We start from the raw sequence: 17,263 nt of genomic DNA, 5'->3' as shown, positions 1-17,263 counted from the left end.
AGCCGGGCCAGGGACGCCTAGGCGCGAGCTGCACTCGGCGACTGAAGCTGGAGGCTGAGACCCCACCGCTCTCGCCCCCGGGCTGAGGATCCAGGTTCCGCCTCGCAGGTGAGCTGGCGCAGGTGAGTGGGGTGGGTGCTCGGGACGGACCCTCAGCCATCTGGGCGCCGCCCCTCCACCTTCCGTTGTAGTTTATTGCGATTTAGTATACAACCTACGGGGCAGAGTCCGCGCACCGCCTCATAAGGCTTCCTTCCCCTGTCAGTGGCTCACATATTAAGACCGCAACCTCCTCTTGAGTTGAACCTGTGTTCCCGGGAAAGTGTGGGACAGAGGATGATTTTATACTACACTGATGAGGCATTAAGTAACACCCAGTGACATCGTAAAAAAGTTATTAGGTTCTAGGTTCTCTTACACTTCTGAGTAAGCCAAGGAGAAAGTGTCAGTTTGGGGGTAATATGACACTACCAACTTTCTGAACATTTGCTAAACTCAACTTCAGTAAGCCACAATATCTAGCTAAGACTTAAGTTGGTTTCTTTATAGTATTTCAATTTTTACAGTACCTTCCCCTTAGGGTATCTGACGCTCCTTTTCCATTTATAGTAATGACATGTGAAGTCTCTTTCTTCACATGATAAATACATTGATTTTTAAAAGTGAATTAATTTACATGTAAAAATCCATCATCATACAGGTGGTACTAGGAAATGGGAGGGGGAAAAACACATTAAATTTAAGGCCTGAGACTGTTTACTCCCTCCCAGCTTTTGCCCTTGCTCTTTTCTTTACCAGGAGGGACTTACCCTGTTCCTAGGCACGATTGTCAAAATAAATGCCAGCCTGTGTGCTTAGTCAGCCTGGTCAGACTCCTGGAGACCCTGCTGTAGCCCAACAGAAGGAACTTCTTGATGTGTGGGCCCAGTGCAAAATGGAAAAGGGGGCCCTCACCCACAAAATATTAAGAATTAAAAAACAGTGGGGCACCTGGGTGGCTCAGTCGGTTGGGTGACCGACTTCGGCTCAGGTCATGATCTCACAGTTTGTGAGTTCAAGCCCCGCGACGGGCTCTGTGCTGACAGCTCGGAGCCTGGAGCCTGCTTTGGATTCTGTGTCTCCCCCTCTCTCTACCTCTCCCCTGCTCACACTCTGTCTCTCTGTATCTCAATAATAAATACACATTAAAAATTTTTTTTTAATAGAATTAAAAAACAGTGACATCAAAGGAATAAACCAAGCACAGGCCCTTCTAAGGGTGGGCCCTGTTCGACTGCACAGGTTGCATACCCACAGGTTGCTGGCTGTGGGTGGTTGGATGCTTGAGATACCATGACCTCCTGAAACCTGCTCAGCCCAGAGGTCATTCTAATTGGTCAGTACCTATCAGGATATTGGTTAAATATTTCACTCTAGCCCCTTCTGCCAGCTCCACTGGCACGTGTGAGTATTGCCCAAACCCATGGAGCAGGATAGATGGTATTTGCTGAGGGGAAACAGATCCCCTGATTGGGAGGAGACCATCTTTATCACCTTGCACAAGCTGCGCCGAGACGCACAGATAGACATGAATGTCCTCACTGGAGATCTTGAGGACATGAAGAGCACAGGTGGTGGGGTCCCAGACTACAGAGAGACCTTAGACCACCCAGAGATTCCCTGCAACCCCATCAGGCGTGGCAGGAAGGAGAGCCCTGGTCTGATGGGAAAACCTAAGCAGGTAATAAGGCAGACAAGTAGAATATCCGGGCAGAGGGCAGAGGTCATAGATAAAAGGATGACCATCCATCCTGGTGTGCCTGGGATCAGCTCAGTTTTGGCACTGAAATCCAAATTCCTAGGAAACCCCGCAATCCTAGGCAAACCCGGACAGTTGGTCACCCGAGATGTAGTATCCTTAGTTGGTGGGCTTTCCTGACCACTTCAAAAGCCAGGCCCTGAGCCTTTCCAGTACCCGCTAACAGATAAGGCAGGGCCAAAAGAACTACAGTATTGGGTGCTGGGTGCAGAGAAGGTGTCCCTGTGGGCTCTGCTACGGCATCTGTCTGCCAGCCCAGAGTGGCCTGGCTAGCTCTTCTCCCCACAACTCTCCCTGAGTGAATCCCACTGCTCACCACTGGGGGCTCCAGGCCAGGCTCTAGACTTAGGACCAGCATCCACTCTGACTGGTCATATTGGTTATTAAATATGTGACTTTCAACCATCGGTGGGGGACAGCTTTGTCATCACAAACCCCCCTGCTCTACTGGTTTCCCTGGGTTCCCAAGCAATTGTGCCATCAGACCCACCTCAGGGAGGCCCTAGAGATGCAAAGGAGATGACAGACACAGGCCAGTCTAGTGCAGAAGGATCCCCCCCAAATGGCTGCTCATCTGCCCGGGGACTCCAAACACACATGACTCACACCATTTGGGCTCAGACAAGTGCCTCCTCATGAAGCCCTGGGATCCTGGCATTACTAGGGACACACTGAGCCCCTGATGTCCCTAACTCTTTGCCAGCACCTCTGGTCCCGCAGAAGCAGCCAACATGCCTAACTCTAAGTGCCTGCAAAAGTCGGAGCCCCTGTGGAAGGAGTGGGACCAGAAGGCCCAAAAGAATGGACTGAGGCACCAGGTGAATGCTGTCAATGGTGACTGCTATGTGGGCCAATGGAAGGACAACATGAAACATGGTGAGTGGGGGATCTTCAGGGGCTTGGGAGTATGGAGTCTGGGCCATGGTGGGTGATGGGGGCCAAGGAAGTAGCTGGCAGAGCTTGTCAGGGACGTAAGATATCATAAGACATGTCACCAAGGCTCCCCCAGGGGGTAAATGCTGCTGACCTGGACCAGCTGGGGGCCTCCACAGCTTGGGGCTCTGGAGCCAAACTCAACCCTGACTTTAGATGACCAGGGACCAGCGCGGGACAAAGTGGTCTTGAGATACCAACCATAACCACGGCCTGGGTTCTAGGGACTCCAGCATAGTCCTTACCCTCTGAGACCTGGGCTAAGTTGGGCCTGGTTAGCAGGAGGAAAAGGAGCCCCCCAAACCACTTGCAGTGGTGATTCAAAGAGCTCTGATGTGGGGGTCTGACCAGTAATGAGTGAGAGAGGACACACACACACAAGCACATACACACACAACTAGCTGGGGCTTCAAATTTAACTGTAGCTTTAACCAGCAAACAGCATGGGGGTCCTTGTGGTACAAAATCAGCCCTGAAGAAAATCAAGTGTTTTTAAGTTTTATTTATTTAGGGGCACCTAGATGGTTCAGTTGGTAGAGCATGTGACTCTTTTTTTTTTTTTTTTTAAGTTTATTTATTTATTTTGAGAGAGAGATAGAGTGAGCAGGGGAGGGGCAGAGAGAGAGGGAGAGAATCCCAAGCAGGCTCCATACTGTCAGTGTGAAGCCTGATGCGGGGCTTGAACTCATGAACCATGAGATCATGACCTGAGCTGAAACCAAGAGTTGGACACTTAACCGACTGAGCCACCCAGGTGCCCCAAGCATGTGACTCTTGATCTTGGGGTCATGAGTTCAAACTCTTGTAATCTCTACACCCAACATGAAGTTCAAACTCATGGCCTCAAGGTCAAGAGTCACATGCTCTTCTGACAGAGCCAGCCAGGCACCCCCCCAAAAACAAATTTTTATTCTAAACAGATGTTATGGCTTCTCACTCAGGACTTGAAATCCAGATGCTATGTTCTTAACCACTTTTCTGTCCTGCCTTCCTGAGCTAAGCACTTTGGAGTCCATAAAGCTGGGTCAGAATCTCAGCTTCACCAACTCTGGCCTTGAGGAACTAATTACCCCACTCTGAGCCTCAGTGTTCCAATCTGTAAAGTGGGAAAATACTTATCAGTAAAGATAAAAGATGATGTCTATCAAGTGTGTAGCCCAGGGTCTGTACAGAAGGGGAACTTCTTGAGTGTTCTTTGAGGGCTGAGCGTGGCAGGGATCACCACTCCTGAGAACTTTCCTTGTCCGGAAGCACTCCAAAGCTCACCCCACCCAATGTGCGACACAACACCACCACTCAGCACTGACTTAAAGGCCAGACTTTATGCAGCTACTCTGGGCTTTGTGTGCAGTTAAAGATGCCTGTTTGTGTGCTTTAGTCCCTGTGGGCAGCAGGTGAGGTGGACAAGGCCCTAAACTAGGAATCAGGATCCCGAAGTTCTGACCCTGGCTCTACCACTGAACAGCTGTGTGATTTCGGGTAAGCCATCTCCCATTCTCTGGATCTCAGCTGTCCCACCTGTGATATGAACTCATGGGTTGACAAGGCCCTCTGAGCCCTTCTTCTGTGTGAGTCCTGCCTCCCCTAGGACCCTGGAGGCATAGAGCTGATTGGGCTGGGGCTCCAGAAAATGGACCTGTCAGAGAATCCAGACCCAGCCTCCCCTCTCTTCAAGACGTGCCTTTGACCACGCTGACAGGGGATTGCTGTGGTGTAAGCAGCCTGGAAGCAGTCAAAAGTCATCATCATTCAGGGCAAGGATTGGAGTGGCTAGTGCTTCCCCAGCCTGTTCATTCGTTCACTCTGCTAACACCCATTGCACTCCTAGTCCATGCCAGGCCCTGTACTGGGCATCTGCTTAATGCCAGCCCCCAGGGAGCTCCAGTCTCACAGAGAAGCCACACAGTAAGTAATATCCCATTTTAGAGAAGAGGAAATTGGGACTCGGAGAGAAGAAATTATTTACTGAGGGTCACATACCTATGTGCTAAATGACCTGGAGGCAGAAGCCAGCCTCCCAGAAAAAAAAAGGAAACATGCTGTCTCGAAAACTCAGTGACTATGTATGCTACATGGTGGAGAACCATGGGGATGACTATAAAGCTATGGCCTAAGATGAGGAGGATTACTGTCAAGATATCCCAAAACAGATTCAGAATAAGACCAATGTCTATAAGCATTTTTACCCAGCAGAGTGGCAATCCTTCCTTGATTCTTTGCAGAAGAATAAGATAGAAGTTGAGTGATTGAGGGGCGCCTGGGTGGCTCAGTTGGTTAACCATCTGATTCTTGATTTCAGTTCAGGTCATGATCTCATGGTTTGTGAGTTCAAGCTCCTCATTGGACTCCGTGCTGACAGCACAGAGCCTGCTTGGGATTCTCCCTCTCCTTCTCTCTTTGCCCCTGCCCTGCTCATGCTCTCTCTCTCTCTCAAAATAAATAAATAACTTAAAAAAAAAAAGAAGTTGAGTGATTGGCTTATGCCTGCCCCAGGCTGAGACCTCCTCCTGGACCAGAGAAGCTGGAGCCAAAGTGTAAGATTTTAGGCAAGGAGAAGCATGTGGCTAGATCTCTCTCTCTCTCTCTCTCTCTCTCTCTCTCTCTCTCTCTCTCACACACACACACACACACACACACACACACACACACACACACACTCCTCTCTGGGGAAGGAACTGTCTCCCAGACGCTTCTGAGGGCCCTGGGAAAAACCAGAACCTACTGTTTTCAGAGTGGGTGATTTGTTTATATATAGTCTGTACATAATAAAACAAGGTTATTTTGCATCAAAAAAATAAAAATAAAAGTGTGGCATCAGGATGTGAAGAGCGCCAGAGAGGAGACACAGAGGCAGCCATGAGAACACAGAGAGGTGATGTTTGAGCTGAGTGCAAAAGGATAAGGATTCACTTGGTAGAAGAGCATATCTTCTAGATGGTGGAATCAGAATGGAAGGCTTTGGGCTGTATTAAGTCTTGTTCAGTCTTGTTTTTGGAACTGACTGGAAGCCCATGTGCCCAGAGCAGAGAGAGTCAGGAGAAAGAGCAGGCAGGGCAAGGGTTCCAACCACAAAGGACCTTATTGGGGCGCATGGGGGGCTCAGTTCATTGAGCATCTGCTCTTGGTTTCCGCTAGGGTCATGATCTCTCATGGTTTGTGGGTTTGAACCCCGCCTAGGGCTCCACACTGCCAGTACAGAGCCTGCTTGGAATTCTCTCTCTCTCCCTCTCTCTCTGCCACTCCTGCACTCTCTCTCGCTCAAAATAAGTAAATAAACTAAACTAAAAAAAAAAAAAAAAAAAAAAGGACCTTTGAGGAGGTGGTAAATTTGCCGTCATCCCAGAGGCAAACAGTCTCATTAGACCAACTTGAATCACATGCCCTTCATTGAGCCAATCACAGTGGCCTGGGCTGATTGGCTAGCCTTGCCAGGGGGAGGAGTCTGATCCAGTCTGATCCATACAAACCTTAGGGATTGAGAGTTTGGGAGGTGCTGGTTCCCCAAAAGGAATAAAATTAGAAGGAGGACAGGTATAGACAACCCAGTGAGAGCTCTACCTCAAGGGCAAAAATAATTGCTAACATCTTTCCTATTTGCAGGCACTGTTCTAAGTGCTTTCCATACGGTAATGAATTTAGTGATAGAACAACCCCATGAGATTCTCTCATCTCCCTTTTACTGATGAGGAGCTTAATAACATTGAGGCACTTAATAACATTAAGTTATTTGTGCAAGATCAGAAAGCTCACAGGGACAATGTTGGATTTGTTCCTGAGCTACCAAGGACCAAGACATGAATTGGCCCATATAGGTACTCCACAAATATTTTATTGGTCCTTTTGTTCAACAGATGTCTTTGTTCAGCATGTATTTGTCTCCTGCAACTTGCCAGGCACTGTTCCTCGGTGCTGGGAATAGAGCAGTGAGCAGAACGGACCAAAGTCTGTGTCCTCAGAGAGTGCACATTCTCCTCATGGAGAGCTAGACAATAGACAATAAATGATAAGTGAGTGAATTGTCTGTTAGGTTAGGAGTTGATAAGGGATATGGAAAGAAACAGAGCAGGGTAAGAGAGGAAGATAGGCTTGTGATTTTACAGGGGTTGGTCAGGGTAAGCCTCGCTGAGAAAGATTTGAACAGAGACTTGCAGGAGGTAGGGAGTGAGTGAATATTTGGAGAAGAGCGTTCTAGGCCAAAGGATAAGCAGGCATAAAGGCCCTGAGGCAGAAGCATATCTGGCGGGATCCAGGAACAGCAGGGAGGCCATAGTGGTTGGAGAGCAGTCTGGAAGGCGGGAGTGGAAGACACAGACGAAGCAGGAGTGGTAGGAGAGGGTCCCCATGTGTGTTCTGGAGAACTGAAGAAATATGCAGAATATTTTCTAGAAATTCTGGCCATCTGGCATAATCATTCAGTATTATGAAGAGATAAAGCTAGGGGCACCTGGGTGGCTCAGTCGCTTAAGTGTCTGACTTCGGCTCAGGTCATGATTTCATGGTTCATGAGTTCGAGCCCCGAGTCGGGCTCTGTGCTGACAGCTCCGAAGCCTGGAGCCTGCTTTGGATTCTGTGTCTCCCTCTCTCTCTCTGCCCCTCCCCCGCTCACACTCTGTCTCTGTCTCTCTCAAAAATAAATCAACATTAAAAATATTAAAATAGAAAAAAGAGACAAAGCTTATTATTAAGAGAAAAAGAAGTGGCAGATTTCTACTTGGGATTTGTTAGAGGAATCTGGTTTCAGAGCAAAGGACTGGAGAACTGCTATTTGTAGAAATGGAACTTTCTTGGTGTTTTCCCTACTGGTGGGTGTCTAGGGGCACAGACCCTGGCCCAGCCCTTGAGAACACCAAGGCAGCCCCTGAGGCCAAGGCAGACACAGCATCTGCCCCTCCAGCCCCATGGCTGCCGTGTCTGCAATCTTGGCCCGTCTCTGTGTCATCAGGAAAAGGAACACAGATCTGGAAGAAAAAAGGAGCCATCTATGAGGGAGACTGGAAGTTTGGGAAGCGAGATGGCTATGGCACCCTCAGCAATCCTGACCAAGAGAAGGGAAAGTATAGGAAAGTATACTCTGGCTGGTGGAAAGATGATAAAAAATCGGTGAGTGGTTCCCATCATGCTCTGGGGTGTGGGCCGGGCTGAAAGCAGGCTGTGTGTGTGTGTGTGTGTGTGTGTGTGTGTGTGTGTAGGGGGAGCAGTCAGAGAGGCCTGGGAAAAAAGGGGGGAAGGGTTGAGGGAAGGAGGACAAGGGCACTGTGTGCGTGGGAGAAGGAAGGGGTGGGGAATCATCAAGGGTTCTCAGAACAAAACCCAGGAAACAGGAAGCAAGAGGAGAGGGCCCAGGGAGGAGCCCATGAAACCCTGTGGCTACAAAAAGCCAGCCAGGCTGTGTGGGGGCCAAGTCTCCTCCCCCATCTCCCCCACTCATTTCCTGGCTTTCTTTTCCCTGGGCATTCCTTTCTAAGAATCCCCCTTCTGTTGGGCCTGAACAAGAAGGGGGTAGGAAAAGTGGGAGCAAGAAAGCAAAGGCCACACCCTTGGCCACAGAACAAGAAAGGAAGGTCCTGGAGGTAGAAGCCAGCCAGAGGCATATCTTCAACCCATAAGTGCCTGACCCCTCACCATACGCCATAGAGACAGATAATAACACAGTGCTGCTATTGAACAACTGCTATTGCGATGCCAGAGTCACAGCATATGATGCTTCAGCTAACTCACAATATCGTCATCATCGTCATCACTCATTTTATTCATAAGGAAACAAGCTCAGAGAGGTGAAGTGCCTTACCTGGGGTCACACACTGCTGGCAAGTGGTAGAGCTCAGGATTTCATGATCTCTGCTCTGAAACTGTTTACTGACCAGTAGGGAGAGAGATCCCAAAATAAACAATTCACATTTAATATGGCGTTAGGATAGAGGTTTTCACAGGGAGCCCACAGGAATTGAGAATTCAGGGCAGGCTTCCTGCAGGAGGTGATGCCAAAAGGTACAAAGACTTAAACGGAGGGAAAAAAGGAGAAGAGGAAGTAGCAAAGTGGAAGGAGCAAAGAATGTGTCAAACAGCAAGGTGTGTGTGCCCACAGGTAGGAGTGAGGGGGGAGGGGTAGGCGGGGGCCTTGAAGGCTATGTGGAGAATCAGGATTTTGAGGGGTAGACGGGCTGCTTAACCCAACTTCCTTAGGTGTGATCTGCGGGGAGTCCATGATTCTCTGTAGTTGTGTTCATTTTTCTGGGGAGAAAGTCCATAACTGATCGGATTCTCTCAGAAGCATCTGTGACTTTTAATAGGGTCAAATCAAAGCTGAGGAGAGGGGGCAAACATGATCAGATGTGCGATGTAAAGATCCGTCTAGCTGCTTACTGGGGGATGCATGAGGAGGGGAGAATGGGAGAGTTGGAGGAAGGGGACCCGTGAGGAGCAGAGACGAGATACTGGGCTGCATGAAGGTGATGAAGGTGACAGCACAGGGGTGGAGGGCAATGGGACAACCCGGGGAGCTTTTTCAGTTTACGACCATGAGCTTGGGATGTAGGGCTGAGGGAGGAAACAGGGAAGTAGCCAGGGTGTGGCTTGGGTGCCAGGGAAGATGGGGGTGACTTTCCTGGTGTTGGGGACGCCATGAACAGGGACACCTTTGTGCTTTCAGGGCTATGGGATTCAGTTTTTCGGACCCAAGGAGTATTACGAGGGTGAGTGGTGTGGCGACCAGCGCAGCGGGTGGGGCCGCATGTACTACAGTAACGGCGACATCTACGAGGGCCAGTGGTTGAAGGACAAGCCGAATGGGGAGGGCATGTTGCGCCTGAGTAAGTGCCCCGCCCCAATAGCCTGCTGGCCACGCCCCACCCACAACCCTTTCTCCAGCTCCAGCTAAGGTGAACGACGGGACCAGATCCCTGCCCTCAAAGAATTTATATTCCTTTTTTCTTTTTTTAAGTTTATTTATTTATTTTGAGACAGGGTGGGGGAGGGGCAGAGAGAGAGGGAGAGAGAGAATCACAAATGGTCTCCAAGCTGACAGCACAGAGCCTGACCCAGCCTCAATTTCACCAATGGTGAGATCATGACCAGAGCTAAAATCAAGAATCTGACTCTCAACCGACTGAGCCACCCAGATGCCCTCCTGGGAGCTTATATTCGAAAGGGGGAGCCTAACAATAAACATCAACAATTAAGACATTTTCGGGGCGCCTGGGTGGCGCAGTCGGTTAAGCGTCCGACTTCAGCCAGGTCACGATCTCGCGGTCCGTGAGTTCGAGCCCCGCGTCAGGCTCTGGGCTGATGGCTCAGAGCCTGGAGCCTGTTTCCGATTCTGTGTCTCCCTCTCTCTCTGCCCCTCGCCCGTTCATGCTCTGTCTCTCTCTGTCCCAAAAATAAATAAACGTTGAAAAAAAAAAAAAACTTAAAAAAAAAAAAAGACATTTTCTTATGGTCCTAATAATCATAGTCTATGCTTACACAGCACTGAGCTCACTTAATCCTCGCTATGGTCCTATAAGATAGATACCCTTAGCCCGATTTTACAGATGAACTGAGGTACAGAGAGGTTAAGTGACTTGCTCAAGGTCAATGCAGTCTGTTAGTCGTTAGATCCAAAGTGCTAAGGAATATCCCTTGAAAATAGAAAGGTGTGTTGGATGACAAAGGAGTTGTGGACAGGAGCGATTTAGATTGACTTATGGTCAGGGAATGTCTCCCTCAAGAGGTGACATTTGAACAGAAGACTTGAAGGAAGAGAAGGAACCTGATAGGCATTGAGCTGGGAAAGAACAGAGGAAAGAGTAATCAGTCAAGTAAACTGCCTTAGCGTCAGGACTTAACCCATTCCCTACATAGCAACCAGCATGAATTTTTTACAGATTGGACCTGGTGGCTGCCCTGCTTTCAACCATCCATGGGCAGCACCATCTGGCCCTCCTCACCTAATTGTGCTTCCCACGTCTTCCTCTGGGAATCCCTTCATTTCAGCCAGACTCATGTTCTTCCAGTTCCTCCCACGCTTTCTGCCTCAGGGCCCTTGCACTGCAGTTCTCTCTTCCCCGCAATAGAAAGAAGATCCTCCAGGTCTTTGCACTGTCTCCTCCTCAGAGAGGCCTTCCCTTTTCACTCCACTAAAGCACATTCTCCTCAGCACCTGCTTGCTTCCTTTCCTTTTTAGCACTAGGTGTATAACCTTGGGCAAGTTTCTTTCTGTTGGTGCCTCAGTTACCTCACCTGTAAAATGGGAGTGATAGTAGTACCCACTTTGTAGGTGCTACGAACACGTCTGGCACATAGTAGGCTATCTATAAAGCTAGTGCCATTGTCTCTCCAGACTGTGAGCTGGATAAGGACCTGGACTGCGTATTTATTTTGTTCCCCACTGTTTCCCCAATGCCTGGCACATAGTAAGTGCTCTTAGTGAGGACACAGACCAGAGCTCAGTCTCCTGAAAACTCACGATTCCAACTTCCAGTGAGATTTGGCCAAACTGAGGCATTGGGGCCACTGAGGAGGGTTTAATCCAGTCACTTCTGTCTGTCGTCCTCAATCCCCCAGGCACCCAGTACTGTGCCTGCTTTCAGTGAGCATCTGATAGCCTGCATTTAGTGAGCACCTGCTGCGGCCACACATAGTGTAAGGGTTCTAAGTGCATCATTTCTAGTGGCCCAGAAATTGGTTTTCTCATCTGTAAAGTAAGGATAAAAATAAAACTTAAGCAGGGTATTGTGAAGGTTCACTGAGGTTTGTGGAGTGCTTAGCATGGTGCCTGACACGTAATAGTAAGTGTTCAACAATATTAGAGCTCATACTTGGAGGTAGCAGGTGTCAGCAAATTACAATCCTTGAACCAAATCCAAATCCAGCTCCACGTACGTTTTGGTAAGTAAAGTTTTATTGGCACACTGACTTGCTCATACATTTACACATTGTCCACGCTGCTTTCATGATTCGATGGCAGAGTTGAGTGGCTGTGACAGAGAACGTGTGACACACAAAGCAGAAAATACCGTCTGCCCCTTCACAGAAAAAGTCTGCTGACCTCTGACCTAGAGTTTATCCAGTATCCTTCTAAGCCCTTTCTGTGTTTTGACTTATTGAATCTCCACCGCAATTCTGTGAGGTAGGTGTTACTGTTATTCCCATTTTACAAATGAGGAAATGAGACAGAATGGTCGAGTGATTTGCCCGAGACCACATGGCTGCGAGCGTCTCAGCGGAGAAGTGCTAGCTTTATTATTACTCCTTTTGCAGCAGCACCACCATCCGTTGAGCAGGAGAGTTAATTCATGATTAAGAGCATGGTCTCCTGGGATGAACAGCCCTTGGCTTCAAATCTTGTCTCTGACACTTCCTAGCTCTGTGACCTTGAGCACGTCAGTCAAACTCCCTGAGCTTTCAAGCTCCATCTGTAAAAATGGAGTCCGTTATCCTTCATAGAACTGTTTTTGTGAGGAGCGCGTGAGGTCAGAAACATAGCAAAGAACCATGCGCAGAATGAGTGCTGGAAAAACATTGCCTCTTCATGTCAGTAGCTACATTTTGTATAAATAGGAAATGATGTTGCTCATCCAAATTCAGGCAAGTAGTGGAGGCAAGACTTGGACCGGCTCTGATTCCGGAAGCCCTTGACACCCCTAGGCTCTGACGTTTATAGTTCGGGCCTCCCAGACTCCAGGCAGCCCAGCCCAGGGCACTCTCAACATCTTGGTCTCCTTCTGGCTTCCCTGTGGGCACAGTGGCATGGGGAGGGGCCAACGTGGTAGAGGGGCCTGGTCAGGTGTGTCCAGCACCCAAGTGACCCTGTCCTTTCCCCCAGAGAACAGGAACCGCTACGAGGGCTACTGGCAGAGGGGCATGAAGAATGGGTCGGGCCGTTTCTTCCACCTGGACCACGGTCAGCTGTTTGAAGGCTTCTGGGTGGACGACGTGGCCAAGTGTGGCACAATGATTGACTTTGGCCGCGATGAGGCCCCTGAGCCCACCCAGTTCCCCATTCCTAAGGTGGGCAGCACCCACCAGGGCCCTGTGGCCACACCCAGAGAATCAGAAAACAGTACCTCCCCCCCAACCGCCCACACACACCCAGGCACATCCAGCCTGGCCAGGCCTAGCCCAGCCCAGCCCAGCCAGGGAACAGACCAGATTTTGTTTTCAGTCGGGGCATCCCCACGGAGACTGGCAGCGCCCAAGGCAGATAGCACTTCCAGAGTCGGCAGCACCCCACAAGGTGGGCAGCACCCCACAGGATGGCGGCCTGGGCCTTCCATGCTCCCCAATCCAACCCCTTACTGTTTCCCTCCAGATCGAAATTCTAGACCCTAATGGTGTGCTGGAGGAAGCCTTGGCCATGTTCAAGAAGACAGAGGAAGATGAAGATTGATGCCAGGTGAGGGATGGGCATACTTTCCCCCCTCGGATGTGGTTGAGAAAGCTCCTGGGGTCTCCTTTGGCCAAGGGGCTCAGGGGCAGGACCAGAGGGTGGGTTTCTTTCCTCCTGCAATCCAGCTGGTTCTTTTTGGTTCCTCCCCTTCAAAACTCATTTCCTCAAAGACCAGGTCCCTCCCGAAAGCCCTTGAGTAAGGTAGTTTGCCCCAGGCCTGCACTTGTGCATCTGTCCTAGCCCCTCCTCGTGTGGGTGTTAAGTGGGGTTCCAGGAGAGGGTGATGGTACAGCATCTTTGGGTCGCCAGCTGCCACCAGCCCCTTGCCCCTGCAGAGAACACACCAGAGCTTCTGGAGAAATTCAAGCCCGTCGCCCAACTGCTCAAACCGGTGCGGCTTCTGCAGAAGTGAGTGGTGACTCGGGCACACCCTTGGCACCCTCAGAGGACACCTCACTCCTCCCAGCACTGGATCATCCTCTCCCCAGCTGGCTTTGGGGATCCTCTTGTTACAACTTTCATTCTGGACCCCCATTCCTGAGCACGGGAGTATACAAGAACCTGGTGGCTTCAGCCCAGGGCTTGCAGTGTGTGATTGTGGGTGGGGTGGAGAGGGTGGAGTTCTGGGAAGGACTTTAGGTGAGGAAGACAGACGTCCCCACGGGCTGCATGGATTTACCCAGGGGGAGAAAGAAGTGTCTCTAGGTCTCTGACCTTTGAGATACTCCAGGGAGAAGAGCCGGTGTCTGGTCACATTGGCCACTAAGATTTGGGGTTGAGACCGAACCTGGCTTCTCAACCTAACACAGGAACACTCAACCTTAGGATCCTGCAGGAGCTTTAAAAGCTACAGACACCCAGGTCTCACATTCAGACTCTGGTCTGTCTGGGGTGAGGCCTGGCCTTCAGAAAGTTCCCCAGATGACTCTAACGTGCAGCCGGGGCCATGAACCCCTGACTTACTGGTTTTGTGACCCTAAGTGACCTCAGCTGCCCCATTTGTAAAATGGCACTTAGGAGATCTCACAGGGGTGTTTTTGAGGATTTGCTAACAGATGTAATAATAACAAATAAGTTGTATTGAGGTTAATTGTGAAGCTGAGATCCAGGGAGAGCTTTGCAGAATTCTAGACAACATTCTGCAAGATATAAGGGACCCTTACATAATGGGTAGGAACATGAGCTCAGCAGTCAGACTGCCTGGGTGTGAATCCCAACAGTGATTTATGAGCGGTGTGTTCTTGGACATGGCACCCAACCTCTCTGTTCTCTAGGTTCCCTCCCCTCAGACCCGGACAATAACAGTCCTTACCACCCAGGTTACCGTGGTTAACATGAGGATGAAATAAGGTGTGGTTCTAATCTGAGGGTGCTGTTGTCTCCCTTCCCTGCTGGGGGACACTTAGCAATGTCTGGAGGCATTTTTGGTTGTCACAACTGGCAGGGAAAGATATTACTGGCAACTAGTGGCTAGAGGTTGAGGATCCTGCTAAACACACTATAATATACTCTAGGGGCTCCCGACTTCAGCTCAGGTCATGATCTCAGGGTTTGTGGGTTCGAGCCCCACATCGAGCTCTGTGCTGACAGCTCAGAGCCTGGAGCCTGCTTCAGATTCTGTGTCTCCCTCGCTCTCTACCCCTCCCCTGCTTACACTCTTTCAAAAATAAACATTAAAAAAAACATTCTACAATAGTTTTCCAGCCCAATGTCCGAAGTATAACCCTGTAACCCCGTGTTCATAAAGCCCTCAGCAAGTGCCAGATATAAAGATTCAATAAGCAGGGACACTATTGATGTTCTTTCTGCCCTCTAAATCATAAGCAGGGTGGCCTGACCCTCGGTATGGTTCTCACACCAGGAAGCTGAGCCTGGCCCACTTGGGACACAGAACATTCACTCGGTGCCAGGCCCTGTGCTGATATGTGTCTCCTCCCATGACCCCTCAACAACCTATGAGGTGTCCTGCTATTATTAGTACCTTCTCAGAGGAGGAAACAGGTTCAGGGATGTTCACCAGTCACAAAGCTAGAAAGGAACTGTACTTAAACTTAGATCTGTCTGCTCTGAAGGCACAGAACAGTGGCAGAGCATATATAAGGCCAGCTTTTTTTTTTTTTTTTTCCACCAGAAAAAGTAGGGTGTGTTCTAGTTTATGTATAAAAATCTCTCTAGATAGGAACACAATAAATACACTGGCCACAATGGATGTCTCTGGAGAGAACTGGGAACCAGGGAGGAAGGGCAACTTTTCACTGTTGTATTTGGAACTTGTGAATGTATTATGTATCCAAAATATAAATAAAACTGAAATTAAAGACTGTTCTTTAACTACCAGTGTTTTCCTGAGTTGCCTGGAGCACCTGGGGTGCTTGTTAAAAATACAGATTCTAGATCTACACAGACCAACTTGAATTGGAACCTCTAGGGGAAAAGCTTGGAAAGCTACATTTTACAAGCCAATCTGGTGATTTTTTTGACTTAGGAAAGAAAATAAACCTAAGGGGCGCCTGGCTGGCTCAGTCGCTGGAGCGTGTGAGTCTTGACCTCGGGGTTGTGGGTTTCAGCCCCACATTGGGTGTGGAGATTACCTAAACATAATACTGAAAGAAAGAAAGAAAACAAAGAGGGGAGGGGAAAGGCGAGGAGGGAAGGGAAGACCTAAGACTGGAGTCGTAGCCCAGAAGTTAGTGCAGCCAGCTCCCAAGTCTTTGCAGAAGCAAAGAGGTGGCCAGGTGACGAGACTGCATGGAAGATGGCCAGGTCTTCTCTGGGGAGCAACGGAGAGCTTTACACAGGGGGCCCTGCTCCCCACTACTCAGTCCCAGTCAGAAGGCTGTCCAAGGACAGGGGAGAGTAGGTCCTGGTGCGTGAGATGCAGGAGAGAGGCAAGAAGCTGCAATAGGAAAAAGGAGTGCCCCTGCCCCACTCAGCCCACAAAACTGCTCTTATCACATCTGTTTGCACAGAAGGACAAGAACCTGAAGCCACGCTTTGCCCCAACGAACTTTGACTTCACTCAGAGGACTTTGTTTTTATAAAATCCCATATTGTATTGTGTTTCTGGGACCCACAGAGGTCTCAAACTCAAAGGCCCATGGTGGAGAGCCAGGCAAGTAACATAAACAAGGCTGGCCTGGTGTGAGACAAGAAGGAGAGGTGGGGTCTGTGGCAAACACATCTCCTGGGGAAGAAGGCGGCTGCAACTCAGTTCCTTCTCACTGATGCTCTGCAAGAAGGTGGGACCAGTCCTCCTGCTGCTGCTGGATCTACCAAGTTCTTAAGCAAAGCCAGAATCCACATATATGATTTTTGTGAGAGGCTGGGCTCTGAGCCAGACTTTCTAGGTTCGAATTCTAGCCAATTACACTTAACCTCTTTGGGCATCAACTTTTGTCATCTGCAAAATGGAGATAAACATTCCTGCCAAAACATCCTGATTGTAATAACGGGAAAACGTCGGGGAAGCCAGGCTGAGGCGGCATTCTACAAAACCACAGGCCCAGACTCCAAAAATGTCGATGTCATAAAGGACAAGAAAAGGCTGTTCCAAATTTAAAAGCAACTAAAGAGACGTGACAGCTCAATGCAACACCCAGGTAAAATCACTGCTAGAAAGGACGTGATGAGGACACGTGGAGAAGTCAACATACATGTCGTTATTAAACAGTACTGCGTCAATATCAAATTTCCTGAATTTGATCACTGAATTGAGGTTATGTAGGAGAAATGTCCTTGGTTTTAGAAGGAAGTATCTAAGCATGAAGGGTGGTATCTGCAACCAATGCACATGGCTCAGGGGAGAAACACACAGTTCACCCCCATCATTCAGTTTCAGCATCTGGGCACCTGCCTCCTTGCTGAGGTCAAACGGCACTGTTCTGTCTTCTTGTTTCAGCTTTCCTAAACGAGTGTTCTTTTCATGTCGTCTATTTAGTGCCACGTTGTTCACATTCGGTGCTTTTCGTTGGCGATTTTGCTACTAATAAACTGTTAAGAATTTTTTAACTTTTATTTTAAGTAGGCTTTGTGCCAATGTGGGGCTTGAACTCACAATCCCAAGATCAAGAGCTGCACGCTCCACCAATGGAGGCAGCCAGGTGCCCCGGTGATTTTGCTATTTAAAAAGAAGGCAGTAGGGTGCCTGGCTGGCTCCATCAGTGAAG

General features: G+C 49.2%; 1 protein-coding gene across 4 annotated transcripts; it reads left to right on the top strand.

The window, feature by feature from the left end:
- MORN3 (MORN repeat containing 3) lies at positions 1-16,250 on the top strand. Of its 4 annotated transcripts, none has more exons than XM_040443926.1 (7): positions 1-108; positions 2,502-2,674; positions 7,674-7,831; positions 9,381-9,540; positions 12,534-12,718; positions 13,020-13,103; positions 13,433-13,670. In XM_040443926.1, exons 2-6 carry the CDS (start codon positions 2,530-2,532, stop codon positions 13,095-13,097), a joined length of 726 nt encoding a protein of 241 aa, XP_040299860.1. In that variant the 5' UTR covers positions 1-108; positions 2,502-2,529; the 3' UTR covers positions 13,098-13,103; positions 13,433-13,670. The 4 variants fall into 4 exon arrangements, with proteins under 4 accessions (XP_040299860.1, XP_040299859.1, XP_040299861.1 ...); XM_040443925.1 differs by having other exon boundaries at positions 6-122; XM_040443927.1 differs by lacking the exons at positions 1-108; positions 13,433-13,670 and adding an exon at positions 16,070-16,250 and having other exon boundaries at positions 2,137-2,674.
- The last annotated feature ends 1,013 nt before the right edge of the window (positions 16,251-17,263 follow it).

This window comes from Herpailurus yagouaroundi, unplaced genomic scaffold, assembly GCF_014898765.1.
Source record: "Herpailurus yagouaroundi ecotype Mexico unplaced genomic scaffold, PumYag 191, whole genome shotgun sequence".
In the NCBI taxonomy this organism is placed as follows: Eukaryota; Metazoa; Chordata; class Mammalia; order Carnivora; family Felidae; genus Herpailurus; species Herpailurus yagouaroundi.
This window is presented reverse-complemented; position numbering and strand designations above follow the sequence as displayed.